The 19,728-nt window shown below is 51.0% G+C and overlaps 7 protein-coding genes across 7 annotated transcripts; 3 read left to right on the forward strand and 4 right to left on the reverse strand.

The window, feature by feature from the left end:
* Window positions 1-112: 112 nt before the first annotated feature.
* Window positions 113-1,641, forward strand: IAR55_004495 (anthranilate phosphoribosyltransferase; the record flags this gene model as incomplete). Its single annotated transcript, XM_066947593.1, has 4 exons — window positions 113-247; window positions 344-637; window positions 708-1,085; window positions 1,144-1,641. 4 exons carry the CDS (start codon window positions 113-115, stop codon window positions 1,639-1,641), a joined length of 1,305 nt encoding a protein of 434 aa, XP_066802007.1.
* A 355-nt stretch (window positions 1,642-1,996) lies between these two features.
* On the reverse strand, window positions 1,997-2,907 carry IAR55_004496 (40S ribosomal protein eS4; the record flags this gene model as incomplete). The annotated part of the gene is made up of 4 exons (XM_066947594.1): window positions 1,997-2,126; window positions 2,189-2,588; window positions 2,646-2,826; window positions 2,881-2,907. The coding sequence occupies 4 exons, from the start codon at window positions 2,905-2,907 to the stop codon at window positions 1,997-1,999; spliced, it is 738 nt and encodes a 245-aa protein (XP_066802008.1).
* Window positions 2,908-3,499: 592 nt separating this feature from the next.
* Window positions 3,500-5,267, reverse strand: IAR55_004497 (uncharacterized protein; the record flags this gene model as incomplete). Its single annotated transcript, XM_066947595.1, has 13 exons — window positions 3,500-3,574; window positions 3,642-3,685; window positions 3,741-3,831; window positions 3,895-3,915; window positions 3,966-3,981; window positions 4,046-4,219; window positions 4,294-4,391; window positions 4,451-4,546; window positions 4,605-4,629; window positions 4,746-4,805; window positions 4,879-4,955; window positions 5,032-5,115; window positions 5,211-5,267. The coding sequence occupies 13 exons, from the start codon at window positions 5,265-5,267 to the stop codon at window positions 3,500-3,502; spliced, it is 918 nt and encodes a 305-aa protein (XP_066802009.1).
* Window positions 5,268-6,685: 1,418 nt separating this feature from the next.
* Window positions 6,686-12,567, forward strand: IAR55_004498 (uncharacterized protein; the record flags this gene model as incomplete). Its single annotated transcript, XM_066947596.1, has 21 exons — window positions 6,686-6,838; window positions 6,900-7,017; window positions 7,092-7,195; window positions 7,245-7,298; window positions 7,355-7,431; window positions 7,494-7,536; window positions 7,598-7,824; window positions 7,880-7,983; window positions 8,035-8,046; window positions 8,102-8,138; window positions 8,191-8,379; window positions 8,433-10,309; window positions 10,364-10,500; window positions 10,554-10,688; window positions 10,747-10,864; window positions 10,912-10,985; window positions 11,037-11,095; window positions 11,150-11,391; window positions 11,465-12,047; window positions 12,117-12,178; window positions 12,257-12,567. 21 exons carry the CDS (start codon window positions 6,686-6,688, stop codon window positions 12,565-12,567), a joined length of 4,716 nt encoding a protein of 1,571 aa, XP_066802010.1.
* Window positions 12,568-12,801: 234 nt separating this feature from the next.
* IAR55_004499 (uncharacterized protein) lies at window positions 12,802-14,093 on the reverse strand (the record flags this gene model as incomplete). The annotated part of the gene is made up of 2 exons (XM_066947597.1): window positions 12,802-13,807; window positions 13,924-14,093. The coding sequence occupies 2 exons, from the start codon at window positions 14,091-14,093 to the stop codon at window positions 12,802-12,804; spliced, it is 1,176 nt and encodes a 391-aa protein (XP_066802011.1).
* A 275-nt stretch (window positions 14,094-14,368) lies between these two features.
* IAR55_004500 (uncharacterized protein) lies at window positions 14,369-16,520 on the forward strand (the record flags this gene model as incomplete). Its single annotated transcript, XM_066947598.1, has 8 exons — window positions 14,369-14,384; window positions 14,446-14,704; window positions 14,790-15,143; window positions 15,214-15,313; window positions 15,383-15,447; window positions 15,572-15,833; window positions 15,926-16,084; window positions 16,221-16,520. 8 exons carry the CDS (start codon window positions 14,369-14,371, stop codon window positions 16,518-16,520), a joined length of 1,515 nt encoding a protein of 504 aa, XP_066802012.1.
* A 235-nt stretch (window positions 16,521-16,755) lies between these two features.
* IAR55_004501 (uncharacterized protein) lies at window positions 16,756-19,376 on the reverse strand (the record flags this gene model as incomplete). The annotated part of the gene is made up of 11 exons (XM_066947599.1): window positions 16,756-16,847; window positions 16,913-17,162; window positions 17,275-17,607; window positions 17,660-17,741; window positions 17,797-17,819; window positions 17,903-18,162; window positions 18,281-18,470; window positions 18,640-18,669; window positions 18,723-18,737; window positions 18,851-19,100; window positions 19,249-19,376. The coding sequence occupies 11 exons, from the start codon at window positions 19,374-19,376 to the stop codon at window positions 16,756-16,758; spliced, it is 1,653 nt and encodes a 550-aa protein (XP_066802013.1).
* Window positions 19,377-19,728: the final 352 nt, after the last annotated feature.

Genomic DNA, 19,728 nt, shown 5'->3' on the forward strand with positions numbered 1-19,728 from the left:
CAACTCAGGCAAACCACGTGACACGTTTCACCTCCCAAGACCACCAAGGATGAATGACTCGCTTCTTCTCTTCTTGCCTTTCTTGCTGGACCATCACAATCAGAACAGCAGCATGTCAAACGAATACAGCCCCGAGACCTTCAAGGTCCTACTCAAGAAGCTCGTCCAGAGTCCTGACGAGTTTACACCAGAAGATTGCGCTTTGTGTTTCCGGCATCTCTGTGTAAAAGGAGCCAGTGATGCACAGGTATGTCAGATCACTAAAAGCTCTATACTTGGACTCGACTCCAGTCAGTCACTCTTTCCGTCCGAACAATGCTGATGAAGGTCATGTATATTCCAGGCCGGCGCTTTCCTCACAGCTCTTACCCTTTCCGGTCTCGAAGCTTCAGCCGAGATCGTCGCGGCTTGCGCTGCAGTTCTTCGAGAACATGCTATCTCGGTGCAAGATCTGATCCGAGATCCTAGCGCTGTTCCCGAATATGGCATGTGGGACTACAGAGATTCCGACAAGGAGGGAGATGGGTACCAGGGACTGGTGGATATCGTTGGAACAGGCGGTGATGGTTGGGACACATACAACGTTTCCACAACTGCTGCTGTTGTCGTGGCCGGTGCGGGCGTACGAGTCGCCAAGGTATGTCCAACATCGTACTTGCTTGATTATTGTGCGTGTGGATAGCCTAACTGATAGGACATTCTCGTAGCACGGCTCAAAAGCAGCTACATCAACATCAGGTTCTGCCGACCTTCTCCTGTCTCTCGACTGTCGACTCGCATTCCCCGTCTCTGAAGTCCGAGGCTTCCTCGCCCACTCTCCCTTCCTCTTCCTCTTTGCGCCTCACTATCACCCTTCTCTAGCTCACATTGCCCCCATTCGACGTAACCTGAATTTCAGAACAATCTTCAACGTTCTCGGTCCACTGATCAACCCTTCAAAACCACAACGTATGCTGTTAGGTGTCGCTAAGCGCGAATTGGGAGATACGTTCGCGGAGGTGTTGAGATTGTTAGGAGTGGAAAGGGCTTTGGTCGTTTGTGGGAAGGAGGGGTTGGATGAGATCAGTCCCGAAGGAGAGACCTGGGTGAGCTATGTAGTGCATCACGCTTGCAGAACGAACAGCTGACAATGATTGGAACCAGACCTGGTGGTTGGAGAATGGGAAGATCACTACTGGAGAAATTCACCCCACGAAAGATTTCGGTCTTCCCACCCATTCATTATCTACTGTCCGAGGTTCGACACCCGACCTCAATGCTTTGACATTCAATTCCATCTTATCCCACTCTTCTCAGCCCCCTCCCCATCTATCATCACCAGCTGGACCCGACTCGCCTTCGTTCCCAGCAATTTTCGACTACGTCCTCCTCAACGCCGCAGCGTTACTCCACGTTGCAGGAAAAGCAGCCTCGTTCAAGGAAGGCGTGGATATCGCTAGGGAAAGCTTGGAGAGCGGGGGAGCGAAACTTGCGTTTGAGGGATTCAGAGATGCGAGTAAGAAGGCGATGGGCGAACATGTTGGGGAACTCTTGGTCGAGGATGATGGTGGTGTCGCGGCTAAGAATGGAACGGTCAAAGCTTGGTTGAAAGCGAGGAGGGATAGATCACAGACTCCTAAGGAATTGAACAAGGGTAAATAAAATATAGGTTGTAGCATGAAAAGCATAGTTCTCCGAGGAATCAAGCACGATGCATCAGTGACAGCGTTTGAGTCTGATGGAAATGCAACAGCCAGTGCCTGATCATCCGCAAGAAAGTGTGTCAACCTTAGCAGTCTTTCCAATTACTGTGGAATGACTTCGTTGTTGAAAACAGAACGGCTTGCGTATTATGATTGTTCTCAAGCGCTGCAGTCAGACTGGACGGTGATTTGATCAGGACCACCAGCCTCCCTTGACGCAACGCAACGCTCCCTGTAACGAGACAGCCCAATCGATCGTGAAATAGTTTGCATATCTGCATCCCATGGTACAAGCCCTACTCCTGCTCCCACCTTTAAGCCTCTTGGGCTCGCTGGCGCCTCCTCTGGTCTCGCTCCTCAGCAATGGAGAGCTTGACACCCTTGCCCTTGGGCAAGGAGACCTGGGCCTTGGCGCCCTCACCGATGACGAAAATGTTAGAGAGCCTGGGGGTGGTCAGACGTCAGCAATGATGTTCGTCTTGACGACGCGAATCAGGGAAACCCACCTGGTAGAGAAAGTTCGGTCCAAAACATCTTTGACGTGAACAATGTCGAAACCACCCAAGTGCCTCTCCTTGTGAACGATCACACCTGATCGACCCATGTTACGACCGCCAGTAACCATAACGACGTTTCCGGGCTCGAACTTGATGTGGTCAACGATCTTGTTCTGAACAAAGTCGAACTTGACGGTGTCGTTGACCTTGATGGCGGGGTCGGGGTATCGGATGGTTCGACCGTCGTGAGAGACGATGTAAGGGACACCCTTGGCACCGAGCTGATGTTTTCGGACCTTGAGGAGCTTGAAAGTGGCCTCCTCGGGGGTGATTCGGTGAATAGTAAATCGACCCTTGATGTCGTACAAGAGTCGGAAGTGTTCACCAGATCGCTCGAGAGAGATGACGTCTAGACCATCATAGCATCAACTTCGGTTCATCATTCTCCCCGATGACAGTCACTCACCCATGAAACCAGCGGGGTAGGTCTCGTCGGTCCTGACCTTTCCGTCGACCTTGACGATTCGCTGCTTGACGATAGCGGTGACCTCTCGACCGGTCAAAGCGTACTTGAGTCGGTTTCGGAGGAAGACGGTGAGGGGAAGCGATTCACGGAGCTTGTGAGGACCGGGGGAAGGTCGGGGGGCCTGAAACCGGAATCGTTAATTTCTGATTGTCGAACTGACTATTCAAGAACTCACATAAGTTCCGCCCAACTTGTCCAACATCCATGATGAGGGAGCTGCCAATCGCTTCAAGTGCTTTTTAGGACCTCGACCCTGTGGAAGAGAGTGAGAGAGTCAGCGCCCATGCTCACATCCATCTCGTCGTTCCCCCCTCTGTGTCTCGTCCATATGGCATAGCACCATTCTTCGATGTTTCGAGTTCTTGATTGATCTCCTCTTCCTTCTTGTCGCTATTCCTTGTCGTTGTCCTTCTCTTCGCTGATGCCCTCCGCCATCTCTCACAGACCAAAAGTAGGTCGACTCACCATTTTGTATCTTGATGTATGAGAGAGTAAGAACGAACGGACAGACGTCGAGATGAAAGCTTGAAATGTAACACAACCTGCTCGCAACAGAGGGAATTCCCCTTCTCCCCCCCTTTGCTGGGCGGTGGTACACCCAGATGCATCACTACGAATTTAAAACGCCGGAACCTCATACGGAGATTACATCCATGTGGCACCCCGCGGTCAGGTTTAAAACCGACAAAGCTGGACTAATCTCCGATCATAGCGATCTTGCTCAGATGCTTGTACTGATTTTGAATGCATAATGCTGTGTCTACGGCTTTCCCTTTGCATGCATGACGCATATCCTACGCATCAAAGTCCTCGGTGCAGTCGTAAAACTCTTTTGCAAATCTCTTCTGGATCTGCAATGTGGTCTCGTCCTGCCCAATTCTATCAGCTATGCCTTCTTGGATTCCCAAACCACCTGACGTTTTGACCCAGACTTACTGCTGTGGGGGCGATACCTCGGATGAGAAGGTATTTTCTTCCGGCTGTCAAGAAGGTCAGTTCAGCGTACTTCGCACTAGCGACCTAAAGACAACGTACCAAGGAGTTCGGCATTCACATTACCGCTGAGCGAGGAAGCTTTACCAGCAAAAGCAGCACCTCCAGCCTCGTGCAGGATACATATTCCAGCCTAGTTGGCTGTTTCAGCGACCACACCGCAGATTGCAAGACATCCGAGAGTCTATCGACTCACTGTGACATCCCAAGGCCAGCACTGCTCGTTCCATCAGCAGGCATCGTCACGACGCGTACACAGTCACTCACCCCTACTTCCCAGTACCTACAAGGATGGTATCAACACTCGCTCTATCACACATGTCAAGCGATCTTGCACCTTCACTCACATATCAAGACCACCACTAGCCACCAACGCAATGTTGATTGCAGCGCTGCCCAAACTCCTCAACGCATGAGCCATCTTGCCGCCTACGTCCGTGTGTGCGGTGAGTTTCTCGAATGCCGCGACTTTACGAGGAAGAGCAGGGGGTGATCGTTGCGATCCATACTCGACTGCGATTCTGCACGTGAAATTATAGTCAGCCAGTCTTCTAAGTGTACCATGACTCCTGCGATAGCATCACAACGGACTTACAAAGCTTGACCTAAAGAAAGGAGAGGTTTGGCCTGTCCGGTAATGGGCAATTTCTGCTTTAGGTTCAAGTATGCGCCTCGTCCCTTGGCAGCGGAGTACTGGGCAGCCGAGATCAGCTCTGAAGACCGTCTTGTGCAGACAGAAAGCGAGAATATACCAGCTGATCGAGGAAAGGGTTATAGATCACGCCTACGACAGGTACGCCTTTGACGGCGAGACCTATAGATGTGCAGACCATCGGGAAGCCATGGACCTACATCAGGACAGGGTAAGCCCTTATATGAGTTTTCAGGCGGCCTTGTGTCACCCACAAAGTTGGTAGTACCGTCAATTGGACTGCACAATACGGGTTCGTATGTTAGTGCCTGAAGTGGACAGAAGATGCGGAGTAAAAGTGGCTTACTCCACTGTGAATCGGAGTCAGCACAGCTAGGTGATAACAGTAAGGAGACATACCGATCCAAGTAGGCTCATCGGTGATCTGTTGTCCTTCATATGATTCCTCTCCAATACTGGTAGACAACCAAAGTATGTTAGAACGGTCCCGTCCACAAACAGCTCACGGAACAGATTGATAGAACGAACAACTTGTGTTCAGGGTACGCCTCTGAGATTTTCTCCACGATGAACTTCTCAACAGCTTTGTCGACTTCCGTTACGAGCTGTCTCCCACCGCTGCAATCAGTCACTTATGACTGCCTTGCCAGTCTGGTTTGACAGGAGTGGTTGACGACTCACGTCCACACTGTTGACCTTCTCCTTCTCTGAGGTCGACTCGGACGCGAACCTGTTCTGTTGCCCAGCCTTGATCTTCTCTCCAGCCTGCAATCAAGGGTCAGTCGGTCAACCCTCTCTGCGATAGCGGTACGACAGGACGAGTAAGGGTGGAGGGTGCAGGGCAGAAAAGTCGAACCCACCTCCAGAGCGAGCTTGATTGTGAAAGCCAGGATGGAATCGAGGTCAAGATCAGACATGGCGTACTGAGATGATACTATGAGGCTGTATTTGCTATCAGGGTCGAGTATGAGTTGCCAGCTGTAGGAGATGCTCTGGATGAAGATGGGTGATGTTGTGGACAAAGCACCGTTATCGGTCCGGTCTGATAGCAGATGACGCCGTCATCCATCGCGTGGTCCACGTGGAGAGGTTGAACGCGACCTGTCGATATGGAACTGGTTTATACTGGTGCAGTCATCCCGCTGTTTGAAAATCTGAATCCAGCTGAAACTTCATTCGCGCAATACACGATGATCGTGTGGACATTGATAGTATGCATGAAGTCATATGGATGATTAACGATCATATAAGAGATGTCCCACCCTATCCGCCAACTCGATCACGACACAAAGCGTCGACCAAGTCCTAACAGACGTCCTTCAGCCGACTAAAGCCAGAAGGTCAACGTCCTGGATCACAGATGGGAAGTAAAAGTGAATCTGGCCTCCCTTTCCCCGTCCGAATCGCTAACGAATTGAGCGTCGATCGTGAATAAAAGAGGCGTGTAGAGTGAGGTTGCGAATGAGAGGACTGAAGGAACGAAGACAGAGCAAGGGGAAGGAGAGGGTGAATTGAGGTGACTGTTGGCGAGATTGAGATGGTGTGAGAAGAGTGACAAATGTAAGCACGATCAAGAGTCTGTAGGGGTTAGTATAAGCGCAGAGCTTCACGAGCAGAGGTACCGAGAGAAGATGAGCGTCGCGGAACTGATGGGTTCTGATCAAGGTCGAGTGAGACGATATAGATCGATACCAGATGTGCGAAGAGGTCTGACCCACAGCCCAAGGGATCACACTTGATGTTCACGATGACCTCGAGGTACAATATTAATATTGGGATATTGAGAAGACGAGACACAAAGGGAAAAGATGACTTCCACCCCATAACAGTCACAGACAAAAGTTTCGGATTTGCCTCTTGAACGGAATCAAAAGGGAACTCGTCACGTGAGGAGAGGGTGACTGTTTCAGGGATTGAGACGCTATGTTGTTATAAACGGAATCGGATGCTTCTATTGCTGGCGTCATACCAATACGAGTAGTACAAGCATTTATGCATCCTCTCTTTCGCACTCGACCAACGCAGTCTTCGTTGTCACACATCAGCATAACCAGCGCATTCCATCAACAACCACCGTTCAAGCAGCATCGACAGCCACTCGATACACGGAGAGGGTGTCTGGGTCAGATTTCGAACGGCCACAACGACGACGACGACGACCACGTCGTTTGCCACACTCAATCTTCGTTCCTTGATATCTCGGTCACGTTATAACAACAATCAACAACAACACCACCAACACAAGCAACGCCTCTCATTTCGACATCTTGATACGTCCTTTTTCACACAAATCCCCCTCTTCAGCGACCGCCTCTCCGGACTTGGCGGGATCGAGATGGCCACTGTCAAAGCTGTGGATCATGCAAACACCAATGGTCACACCGGTGGTCACATCGACAATGCTGCTCCTGGAGGGATGACGAATGAGGAGAAGGTTGCCGTCGGTGGCTTAGCGGCTCGAGATGAGAGCAAAGGTGCCAAAGTGCATGTGAGTGTCAACTACGTTCAGTTTGAGCGGATTGCTATAGTAAAGCTCATACCTCTGGCAGATGTTCGACCCGGATGCCAGTCCTGCTCAGAAAGCGGCAGATGCAGCAAAGGCGAAAGCACAATTAGGACTTCCCAGCGCCTCGGAGATCAGAGAGCATCGAAGTGGCGGAGGAAGAGGTAGGTTTGGGCTCATGCTAACCCTTTCGCATGTCGGAGCCCGTATTCGGCTGATCTATCTCTTTGTCCACTAGCCGTCGTTATCGACACCTCCACCTCGGCATCGGCTCCCGCGCCGACGGTCTCTTTGGCGGATGTCGACAGAGCTTCGAAAGCGGAAGGGCAAGGTGTAGGCTCGGTGAGCTTTAGCTACCCCCATGGATTGGCAGGTCACTGATTCAGATCAGGACGATGTGCCTGGCGCGATACCTGCTGGAGTGGCGCCCCCTGTACCGACATGGGTGAGTCACTGAGAAATTTGCGATGTTTATTTGACTGACTAATGGATCCACTACAGGTCATGTCAGGCTGGCAACAGGCTGCAGGTTTGGGTCTCAAAGAGCAAGCACATGTCAGCGTCTTGGCTGATTATTTGTGAGGCCATTTCGGGAATGTGAAAGGGAAGTGAACTCCAGCTGACTGTTGGATATTATTAGGTCCGAGAATATGTACGGAGCGTGGTTCCACAATGCCGGTATCGTAAGTTCCCTCTGTCGTTCCTAGGGCTTGGTGTTGGGCCCTTCCTTGACCCTCTTTATAGATCTTGTTTGCCGTCTTCACCACCCGTTTCTTCACAGTAATCGGTCTCGGTTGGGGCTGGATCCTCATCGTTTTAGCCTGTTGCGCATCGTACTATACGCTCTCCATCTCAAGGACACGACATCGAGCCCGAGATGATATTCAGAGGGAGTTAGTCAAGACGAGACTTGTCACCGAGACTGAGAGCGCGGACTGGCTCAACAACTTCCTAGATAGATTCTGGCTCATGTAAGTGGTCTCATGAAATGTGCGAGGGACACCATCTGACAGATGCTTTCATTAGCTACGAGCCAGTCCTGAGTCAAACTATCATTGCTAGTACGGATGCAGCATTGGCGGGCGTGGCGCCCGTAGGGGTTGAAAGTATTCGATTGACGACCTTCACTCGTAAGTTTGCTCAATGCGGATGCGATATGGCGCTGACGATACGCATTGTAGTCGGTACCAAAGGTTAGCTGTCTGAGCATGCGAGCGAAGTCCCTGCACATTTGCTGACTATTCCTAGCGCCACGAATTGACTATGTTAGGACCTTTCCCAAGACGTAAGTTGCAGCGACCTGACTCTTAGTCTATATATTAATGCATCCCACTCAGCCCTGACGACATTGTAATCATGGATTGGGCATTGTCCTTCACTCCCAATGACCTTCAAGATATCACTCCGCGACAAGCCGCTAAGAGGGTCAACCCTAAGATCGTGCTCAGCATCCGTGTCGGCAAGGGTGCATTGTCAAAGGGTATCCCAATCCTTTTGGAAGATATGAGCTTCTCAGGAAAAATGAGGTTAGTGGACACTAAAGCAGAAGAATGATGAGGCAATGCTAATCCTCTGGCAGGATCAAGCTCAAGCTCACGACCAGCTTCCCTCACATCCAAACAGTCGATATCAGCTTCATCGAGAAGCCCACCTTTGACTACGTGTTGAAGCCTTTAGGAGGAGATACATTTGGATTTGATATCAATAATATCCCAGGTCTCGCCCCGTTCATTCGAGATCAAGTGCACGCAAACCTCGGTCCAATGATGTACGATCCGAATGTCTTCACCATCGATCTGCAACAATTACTCTCCGGAACCCCTCTTGATGCGGCTATTGGTGTGCTTAGAGTTACTGTTCTCGATGCTCGTGGACTCAAGGCCACCAAATTTGGAGGAGGCGAACCAGATCCCTATGTCGCTATTGCCCTTGGCGCAAAACCGCCCATCGCCCATACCAAGACCATTAGCTCCAACTCCAACCCATCTTGGCACGAAACTCAGTTCCTTCTCATCAACACTCTGGCAGATGTGCTAAACCTCAACCTCTTCGATTACAACGATCACCGACCAGACAACCACCTCGGTACAGTCGCCCATGAGCTGGGAACCCTCGCCGAAGATGCCGAGCAGGAGGGAGTGGTAGGCAAGATCTTAGGTGGAGGCAAAGATCGGGGAGAGCTACGATACGACCTGTCCTACTTCCCCGTGCTAAAGCCGGAAAAGAACGCAGATGGCACGATGGAACCTGTCCCAGACACTCAGACTGGTATCGTACGACTGACTCTCCATCAAGCCAAGGATCTCGACATTTCGGGTCTTCTCGGTGGAAGCCTCAACCCTTACGCGAAGGTCTTCCTTGGAGGCAATAAGAAAGAGCTTCATAAGACCAGGATCCTCAAGCATGCCAATCAGCCCATCTGGGAGGAAGCATGTGAATTTTTGGTGCCCGAAAAGCATAACAGCGTTGTTACAATCCAGGTGACCGATAACAAAGAATTGCTTGCGGACCCAAGCTTGGGCAATGTCACCGTCCGTTTGACCGATCTTCTCGAAGCCAGAGAGAGGCAACAGGACTGGTTCCCTCTGCAAGGGAGTCGAGCAGGCAAAATCCGACTGACGGCAGAATGGAAACCGGTTGCCATGACTGGTAGTGTCGCTGGTGCAGCGGCGTATGTTCCTCCTATCGGGATCCTTCGTGTCTGGCTGAAGAAAGCGGTGGATGTCAAGAACGTCGAAGCTGCTCTGGGTGGCAAGAGTGATCCTTACGTCCGTATCATGGGTCACAACCGAGTCTTGGCCAGAACAGAGGTCCTGAACAACAATCTTAATCCAGAATGGGATCAAATCGTCTATGTTCCTATACACAGTCTGCGCGAGAACTTCATATTCGAGATCATGGACTACCAGAATATCGGCAAAGATCGCAGTCTCGGATACGTCGAGATCAAAGCCGCCGACTTCGCTGAGAAGGGAGGGAGTCAAAAATACCCTTACGTCTCAAAGGGACCGCAAGCTCGTCAAGACAAGATCAAACTGGACAAGGCGAATCATTACAAAGGCGAACTTCATTATGAAGTGGATTTCAAGCCTGCAGTCTCACTACGTGGCGGTGTCTCCTTTGAAGCTCAGAAGAACGAATTCGAGGTGGCCATAGAAGAAGCTCAAGCGCAGGCGCAAGCCGAAGGGACGCATTCTGGCACAGCGACTCCCAGCAGGAATGGGTCGATCAGACTACCTCCCACTAGTCCATCAGGGGGCAGGTATCCAGCCAGTCCGAGCAGAGCCACGAATGGGCACAGACCGTCACAATCGCTCGGCAATGTCTCCACGCTCTCTGCTGTTACGGCGGCATCTCAGCTGACTGTTCCGGAATCAAAGGCTGGAGGAGACGCCACCGCTGCAGAGGATCCCGAGTCGGGTATAGAAATGTCTCTCGAAGAGATTCTATCCTGTCGTACGTCATTTGATGCCTCGGTGTGGTCTGGGTTTGCGCTAATCAAACCTGCAGAATCTGGGGTTCTGGTTATCCAAGTCATTTCAGGTCAACTCTCCAGGAAAGGCTCCCTCGAAGTCATGTTCGATGATGGGTACTGGCCCGCTTTCACTTCGGGTAAAGCAAGAAGCAATCATCCAACGTGGGACCAGGTGAGCTCACTAGTATGCGAGAGTCGACGTGGCTGATCACGTATTGGTATCAGGTCGGAGAAGGTTTCATCCGAGAACTCGACTTCAGTAGGGTGTGGTTGAGGATCAATGCCGCGGACGAGAATGATAAAGAGGACATCGTAGCGGAGTTCAAGTGCGATACGAAGGATTTCCTTGAGCAGTGCATAGTGAGCATGCTCAAGTATACCGACTGAGCGGAACGGTGGTGCTGATATAGCATTACAGAGAAACCCGGCCGACTTCCTGCTGTCTCAACCAGACGGATCAAATCGAACGATTGTCAAGCTCGCAGCGAGGTTTGTTCCAGTGGATATCACACTGGAACCCAGAGAGAGCATCAACAGTGAGTGTCAGATCAGGGTCAGGGATCCTTGCTGACTCGTATCGTAGATATGGGTGTTTTGAGAGTCGACGTTGTCGAGGCTAAGGGCTTGTACGGTGCGGATAGGTCAGGAAAGTCAGACGTGAGTGCGCTGACGGAATTGTCGAGCGATCTGCTAATGAAATTGCGTTAGCCTTACGTTGTCTTCCATCTGAATGGAATGAGGGTGTTCAAGTCGGACACAAAGAAGAAGTGAGCTTCATTGTGTCGCTTCGGGAGTAGATCTGCGACTGACGTTGAACCTAGGACCTTGCATCCAGTGTGGAACGAAAGCTTCGAAGCGATGATTCCTTCGAGAGTCGCCGCCAAATTTAACTTTGAAATCTTTGATTGGGACAGAGTTGGCACTGCTACTTCCCTGGGAAAGGGCGTGATCGACCTGGCCGCTTTAGAGCCTTTCGAAGCGACGGAGAAGACGTTACCGGTGATCACGGAGAAACACGGCGACAAAGGAACTTTCAGCATACGGATGTTGTTCCAGCCTGAGAGTTAGTCGCTCTGCATCGCGCGTTCAAGGATCAGAAAGGTGTGCGGAGACTGACCTACTCCTTACCGATACAGTCATTGCTCGAGTTCGACATAGTACCACTTCTTTCGGTACGGCTGGTCGGGTCGTTACGACCATTGGTGGGGTTCCGCTTGGCGTGGGAAAGGGTGTGATTCATGGTGGTGGAGCTGTGGCAATGGGTGTTGGTCATGGTCTAGGTTCCGTCGGAGGATTCGCCGGAAGACGGATCGGTCTGATCAAGAAGGAGGACAAGTCGGGTAAAGAAGTGTTGGTGGAAGAAAATGAGCCTGTCCCAAGTACCATTCGACCTTTTGCGTTAGGTGATACAGTACCCAACGGCACAGGGATAGAAGCAAGCGGCGTGGGGTACGATCTTCCCGCTGGGCAAACGTCTGTACCGTCAGCAGGCGGTATGGACGGCGTACTTCCCGGATCAGGAGTTCCAGGTCCCTTTGCGACCACTCTTCCCTTGGGAGGAGGGTCCGCGCCAACTGAACCTGGAACGCTCGCAGTCACGGTCATTGGAGCCAAGGATCTGAAATCGCAGAAAGAGGGTGGTGTGAAGGCATATGTCCAGGTTAAGATGGGAGGTAGAAGTTTCAAGACGGATCATGTGAAGAGTGTGAGCCCAGAATGGTGAGTGCCAGTGTGCATAGGGGACGTCGATATGATGTTGTGAAGAGAGAGGCTTAACCGATCATATAGGAACGAAACGTTCTCGTTCAATGTCAGCCCCGGCACAAGCTCATTCATCGTCACCGTTTACAGTGAGTCTCGTTCTAGGTCACCAGCTAGAAAGTCGATATTCTTCACCTGACAGACGCTCCCCTTGCTTTGCAATGCAGATCACCACACCATCGGTAAAGACATCGAACTGGGCGAAGCAGAAGTAGACATTTGGCGACATATTCAACCGGCTGTTCCCAACGCGGATGTATGGGTGGAACTTCGTGAAGGGACAGGATTACTGAGATTGAGATTGGATTGGAATACAGGAGTAGCAACGAGCGGGAAGATGGCAGGAAGGATGAGGACACCGAGTGTCAGCTCTAAAGGAGGAGCAGGGAAGGAAGTACCTGATAGTCCGAGTAGATTCAGTTTGAAGAAGAATAAAGGGGGTGCGGGTAATGTGGTGAAAAGTGCTGAGGATGAGTAGCTTGGGGAAGAGTATGCGGTAGTTCGATGAAGTCCATACAATATAATACGGTCATGTGGTGAATTAGTGACATGCTATCGATGTCTAGATCAAGGTGCACTTGCTCAGTTGGGACCTCGCGTTCGAAAAGCAGCGTATCATCTTTGCTATAGGAATTGGCATCTCCTTGGTTTGCCCGACACATGCGGTCTTCTTCCAGTTTGTAAGCTCCTGCAACCAAGCCATACGCCAAGGCTATTGTGTCAGTCGCGGCACTCGTCCCGTATCCATGTGTACGATGAAATCAGAGATCGTCCATCCTTCTTTCGGATCTGCCATTGATGTAACGGCAGGTGCAGGTACAGGTGCGGGTGCGGGTGCGTGTGCCGGCGCGGATTGTCTTGAGGGCGCGATGAGGGTGGTTGTAAAAGACCGGTCGATGGGTGGGTTCTTGTTGTTGTTGTCGTTGTTGTTGTTGTTGTTGTTGTCGTTGTTGTTGTTGTTGTCGTTATCATCGACGAGCATAGGTTCGTCCTCGTCCTCGTCATCGTCATCTCCTCCAAACAGATCATCATCTTCATCATCATCATCATCCTTGTCGTCATCGTCGTTGTCATTGTCTCGATCTTTGTCTTTTCCCTTTTCGTCCACTTTCGTATCCTCCACTTGCGATTGGGTCCGATCTTGCATTTCCCTCACTTGTTCCCCCTCAGATTTGACATCGTCTCCGCCCTCGTCTTCATCCTCGTCCTCATCGTCACCTTCATCTACTCTCATCGTCCAATCAATCTCCTCTTCCCTCCTTCCTATCTCCTCCAATAACACCCCCGCTTTCCTGCTTTCCCTCTCCAATCTACCCTTCAATCTTCTCCTCAGGATTTCCAATGAATTCTCATCCATACTTCGCAATCTCTCTGAACCATGCCATCCATTTCCATCTTCCAGGCCATTTTGTGCTTGTCCTCGTCCTGTTTCCTGAGAGGCAGCTTTGTCATTATTGGAATTGGAGGATGGCAAGGGGAGTGTATTGATGACTTGAAAGAAAGTCTCAGGAGCAAGGGCTGAGATTTCACCTTTTGTCGTCGAGGTCGAACCAGGTTGAGGGAGAGGATTGAGTGGATGGACGAGATATTGGGCAAGTGGGAGTATGGCCGAGATTGGTTTTGATGTAGAGTCTGGGTTGGCAGCGGGAGGGGAGAGATATGCCGATAAGGCATTGATCCGACCTAGTAATAGAGAATAGCGATGGAGGAATGTATCCCTATATCAATCATTCATGATTCATCAGTAATCACAACGAGTGCGACATCTGACGTTCGTCCCGATTCTACTATCGGGCCGGAGCAATCGTCCTGAACGCGGAGGACAACAACGCACCAGCTCGGCAAGCTACCATCTTGAGCCCCTGATCCGACGAGTGATTTCAGAGAATCTATATCATTGATAGTGGTCGTCAAGCGGGGTATCAGCGTATTGATGGCGGATAGAGGGATCGCGGGCGGTAAGGGGGGATGGTAGGTTTCCGAAGGAGGTGGTCGGGATTGCATCGTGACGACCTAAGCCCGTGTTGTTCTCGGGCGGCGAGAGTATGGGCAGATGCTTGAATGTCGAGGGCTGAGATGTTGGGTCAGCGTCGAGATGGAGCCTCGGTATCTGTGAGATAGAACAAAGGGTATGTTATGCGAATGTTGAGGCTCATTTGCAAGAGTCAGTTCGTTCGCTCGTTCGCTCGTCAATAATGTTCCGGCGGAAAACGACGCGAAGCAACATTATTTTCTGTTCACTCTTTCTCTTCCTCCCTTCTCGTCGTGCTCTGTCAACAATGCAACAGCTTCTCAGTGAGTGATATATCCCTGCTGGACGTGCTCCGTGCAAATGCTTCTTCTCCTTACATACCAGTACTTTTATCGCCTTTGGCTGACCTGAATCCCTCCCTGGGGTTCCCACCTCCAGACCCCTTCGCGCAGAAGTACCCCGAAGCAGTCGACTCGACCCTTTCTTCCCAGGCTGTATCAGTCCTCTTCAACCCCTCTGGACCGTTCGCAGGACACTATCTGGCTGTGGGAGGTAGTGATGGTTTGGTGGAGGTTTGGGATGTGGAGACCCGAGGTGTGCTGAGGGTCTTGGAGGGACATGTCAAGGCTGTCAAGGGGTTAAGGTGGGCTGGATATCCTTCTACCAGCCAGAACTGCTTGATATTGTGACTTTCATCAGGCTGATCTACTTGTATACCGCTGTCGTAGCTGGTCGCGGAATAATCGGTATCTTCTCACCGCATCGCAAGATTCAACTGCCATAATCTGGGATCTTTCAGTGCTAACGCATCCTCTTCTGAGTCCTCAAACACCCTCCTCGTCCTCGACATCTACTTCAGGCAAAGCATCGTCCAGCTCACCTCGCGCATGTACGATCCGCTTCGACGCTCCTGTATCTCATGCGAGTTTCCATCCGAGAAACACTAAGATCGTCTTGGCCGTGCTGAGTTGCGGCGAGGTCGTGCTGGTCGATCTTAGGAAGGAAGGCGGAGGGAGATGGAATTTGGAAGATGTGGTGGAAGGCGAAGAAGATGCGGTGGAAGACGGGGTGACAAGGAAGAGGTCAGTCCCTTCCAATTGTCATATAACCCTTTCAAGACAAGAAGAGCAACCGGGCTGAAACAATCGACAGATCATCCATGGCCTGCGCTGTATTTTCACCTTGTGGCTCGAGAATATATGCTGGGACAACGAGCGGGATGTTATTGGTCATTAATCCCTTGACAAGATATGTATGTATCCAGTTGATTTCTCTTGCAGGTCGAGAGTGAGTTGCAACTGATCCGGTCCGTCGACAATAGGTACTACAACGTGTCAAAGTTGCGAATGCTTCTATTCGTCAACTATCATTCGATTCATCGGGACAGTGAGTAACACCAGTCTATCACGTCTGTCTCCATTGAGCCACAAATGCCTTGTCATTATCATTTCACTCTGTGCACACACATTCCCCACTAACGATCAAGCTGATCTGAGACTTTCCACTCCAGACACCTGATCATCTCAGCCTCTGACCGAGCGCTTCGACTCCTCTCCGTCCATCCACTCACTTCCACCCTGACCCCTCTCCATCGATTCCAAGATCTGGTCAATCGAACTCCATGGCACGCGATTGGGTTTTCGGGAGATGGCGAATACGTCATGGGAGGAGCTGGACACAAGATGGCTCATAACGTCTTTGTCTGGGACAGGGAGAGCGGCGTTTTGGTTAAAGTCCTCGAGGGACCGAAAGAACCTTTACTCGACTGTGATGTGAGTGCGATAAATCTCTGCATCTGCATGACGATCGAGTGAAGAAGGCCTGGACTGTCGAGCTGATCGACATTGCTCTCTCTATTTCGCAGTGGCATCCCACTCGTCCGGTGATCGCATCCGTGGCGACGTCAGGAGATGTACATATCTGGCAGACCTCTTCGCCGGACAACTGGGCAGCTTTCGCACCTGGTTTCGAAGAGCTGGAAGAGAATGTGGAGTATGAGGAGAGAGAGGACGAGTTTGACATTGTGCGTTGTAAGATGTCCCCGCTTAATTAAATCAAATCCAGTGGATCCGTCTATCCCAACAAACACTTTTTGTGACGCCTCAGATGATATGAGGAGGCTTCATGTGGCTGACAGTATCTCTCATGATGGGTCTTAGGAAGACGAAACGGAATTGATCCGACGTAAAGACCTCGAAGAAGATCTGATCATCGACGTCCTCTCACCTCAAGAAGATTCGTACCCGAGAAGACCACAACCGATCACATCCCTTCCTTCGACATTGACGTTCAACGATGATCAGGCTGAGGAACGGAACGAGATCGAGGGTTATTTGAGGTCGTTGGGAGAGGTGACGCGGTGGGCGATTAGACATGGCGATGATGATGACTGGGAAGGTTTTTATCTCAGTCTGGATCTGCTAGAAGAGGTAGAAGATGAGGACGAAAACGGGGCTTGAGATGAGAGCAGTGACTCCTTTGTGCTTTGTCATTAGACATTGTTGCATGTACATGCCAAACACCATGCGACGTGTCTGTACTTTGTGTTGACCCAAAACGCTACGGGAACTCGCTTTCACAACCGTGGCTCTACATGTCATCATCCATAATAGGGTATACATCAAGTCATGTACAAGATCATATCCGTCACATCTCTAGGCATCTTCGACTGGCCGCTTCCAGAGCGTTTCAAATTCATTGAGGCCGTGTATCGTCAGCGGGTGGGGGAGGTGCTCCATTTGGTCCTGCTGAGGGTTGGGCCGTCTGGCTCTTCCTCTTGCTTTCATCTATCCGGCAATCACCGAATCAGTCACATAGTCACATCCAAAAAGGGCGTAGTTTCATCACTCACAAGCCTTGTATGCAGCTTTCAGAGTTTCTTCCTTCTCTTTCTCCTCCGAATGCGCCGACGAGAAGGACGGGGCGGGGGGAACAGGCGGCGCCGTGCTCGCTGGACGAGGTGGGACAGCGGGAGGAGGTATACTAGATTTGCTTGGACCTGCCGCAGCGGCTGCATCGCGCTGCTTGGAAGCGGGAGTCTCGACTTTGACGAAATCATCTTGAGGAGGCGCTTCGCCTTCTTTCCTGACTGACAAGAAGGCCTAAAGTGTGTATCGAATTCATCAGCACTTCCTCTCCGGATGATAACCATAGTGAATGGTCATGATTCGACAACTGAGAGTAGTTGGGGCTCGCCACAGATCACAGACTTACATCGCCCATGTAACCCAGTGCCACAGCTCGCAGATGCAGTTTCTCCTTCGTCAAGCCTGGCTCGCCGAGAACCTTGTCACAAGTCTCCCTTACGACACTCTCCACCTCCAATTTGGCACCTTTCCAGAGCGTCCGCATCCCTTGTTCCGCGGCCTGCTCTTCCAGCTTCCGCAGTTCTTCGGGCGACATACCGCTTCCTTCTGCTAATTGCAAACGATCGAAGACCGCTTTGAGCTCAAGAGCCGATCGAAGTGTGGAGACGGTATCGCTGACGACGTTGAAACTGCTCTTTGCTCCGTGAAACCATCCAAAAGGAGCGAATTGGGATGACGCCTGCAGTGGTGATGAGCGAGAATCTCGCAGCTCACGCTCGGAGATAACTCACCATGGATTGTGCAGCTTTGGCTTGGTATGTTCGACCGATGGCATGAAGGAGTTCTATACCGTAACTTTCCTCTTTCAAGTCTCTGTGAAGTTGAGCAGTCAGACCAAGTCTCTGTTCATGTGATGACCGGTACTCACTCGGCCTCTAGTCTGCAAATTTCCTGTTGTGAAAGGATATCGGACAATCAGCTATAACTCCCCTTTATACGCTTTCATCGGAATAATCTCAAACGCGTGCACTCACCTTGAAACTCGCCCCTACGAGCTTGTCTTCCGGTCCCTTGGCCGCCTCGGTGAAGATATTCAGCTTGTTCGTCAAATTGATCGAAAGCTTCTCCACTCTCTCCCTTCTTGCTCGAGCTTTCTCTTCCGCCACAGCTCTGTCTCGAATCATCTTCTTCTGCATCGCTTCGGGAGTGAGCATGGGTCGGCCTCCGGGTCCCACCATCATATCTCCTTCCTCTTGCTCGTGTTGTTGTTGGAAGGCGTCTTTCATGTCCTTTCCTGTGGGTGTGAATTCGGATTGACATACATTGTCAGCTGAGACTATTACCACGGCTGACCCGACCTTGATCTCAAAGCAGACCCCTCGCGGACCAGCGGTGACCACATTCCCACTCACCAATACTGATAGTACCAATGAAGTCCTCGAACCTATCTCCGCCAAACATTTTCCCAAACACCTCTTCCGGATCCGCAAATCCACCTGCCGGCTCAGCCACACCTCCGCCATTCTTCTGTCCGAACTCATTGTATTTGTGTCGAAGTTCGGGATCAGAAAGGACTTGGTACGCGATCGAGATTTGCTTGAACTGAATTAGTCAAGCGAAGGTCAGTACGGATCGAATCTTTGACGAGTGACACGGAAGGGAGATAATCGAGTCGAAGACCCCTTTGGATGCAAGGATCAGAGGGATAGGTGGTAGGTACAAGGGAGAGAGGAAAACGAAGACGATGATCATCACAGACTTTCGAACTCACTTTCTCTTCGGCATCGGGATCGTCACGATTCTATGAGTATGTCAGCTACGGACCTCCCTCAAGGGTAGCTGTGTTGAGCTTACCTTATCAGGATGCAGCTATAAACGACAAATTTCAAAAACACCTAGGATCAGCTTCCCTCCTCAAGCCCTCCAGATCACAACATCTCCTCTCTTCCGCCTCATCTTCACGTTGTTGTAAGGGAACTCACCTTGATAGCCAATCTCCTATACGCCTTCTTGACTTCCTCAGCTGTACATTGACTGCTCAACCCCAACACGTCATAGTACGCCATATCAATAGGGTTCCGATCGCTTCCTATCCCTCTTCTGGCCCCTCCCGCAGCGGATGCACTACCTCCTGAACCGAAGGGGCCGCCAGGTCGAGATGAGGTGTTGTTAGAGGAAGATGAGGAGGAAGAAGAGGGTTTCGGTTGAGGATGAGTGAAGAGGGTCTTGCAGCTGTGCGTGGTGCATGGATGAGGCCGTGTCGTTGATTAGCAGAGTCCTGTGTATTGGCCGTGTAGCATGGAGGGTGTCTGCAAACGACGAGAGACCACTCATCTCTTCATCGCTATGGCCGTGGATCGGACGAACGAACGCGACTCACGAAGAACATCTCACTCGAAGAGTCCCTATGAACGTAGGAGGCACCACATATTCCTGTTGAGATCTACACTGAGGACAGTCCACAGGGGTGTAGTTCCCTCTGGGTCGAGAATCAACGATGGTCGACATGGTGGGAGGTGGGTGGGTGAGTGAGTGAGTGAGTGAGTGAGTGAGTGAATAGTTTATGGGGCAGAAGGTGGGTTGGTGGTTTAGGATGTGAGTCAAGAGTAAATTATAATCGACTTGAATGCGGACTTTGGAGACAGTTGATCGTCGGTTTCCTCTGAGAAACCTCCCGGTGGTCGTTTCGGTTATCAGATTGATACAGTATGAGATGGACAAGTGCGAGTCTACCTTCTCTGTCTTCTACCCCGTCTTCGAGTCGATTCCGTATGTGTGCTGTCGATGGTGGAAGACAAGATTTTATTTTGAGAAGATGTGATTGACGTTGGACGACTAATTGTCGTTGTTCGCTCCTCAT

The sequence above is a fragment of the Kwoniella newhampshirensis genome, chromosome 8 (genome assembly GCF_039105145.1).
Source record: "Kwoniella newhampshirensis strain CBS 13917 chromosome 8, whole genome shotgun sequence".
Classification (NCBI taxonomy): Eukaryota; Fungi; Basidiomycota; class Tremellomycetes; order Tremellales; family Cryptococcaceae; genus Kwoniella; species Kwoniella newhampshirensis.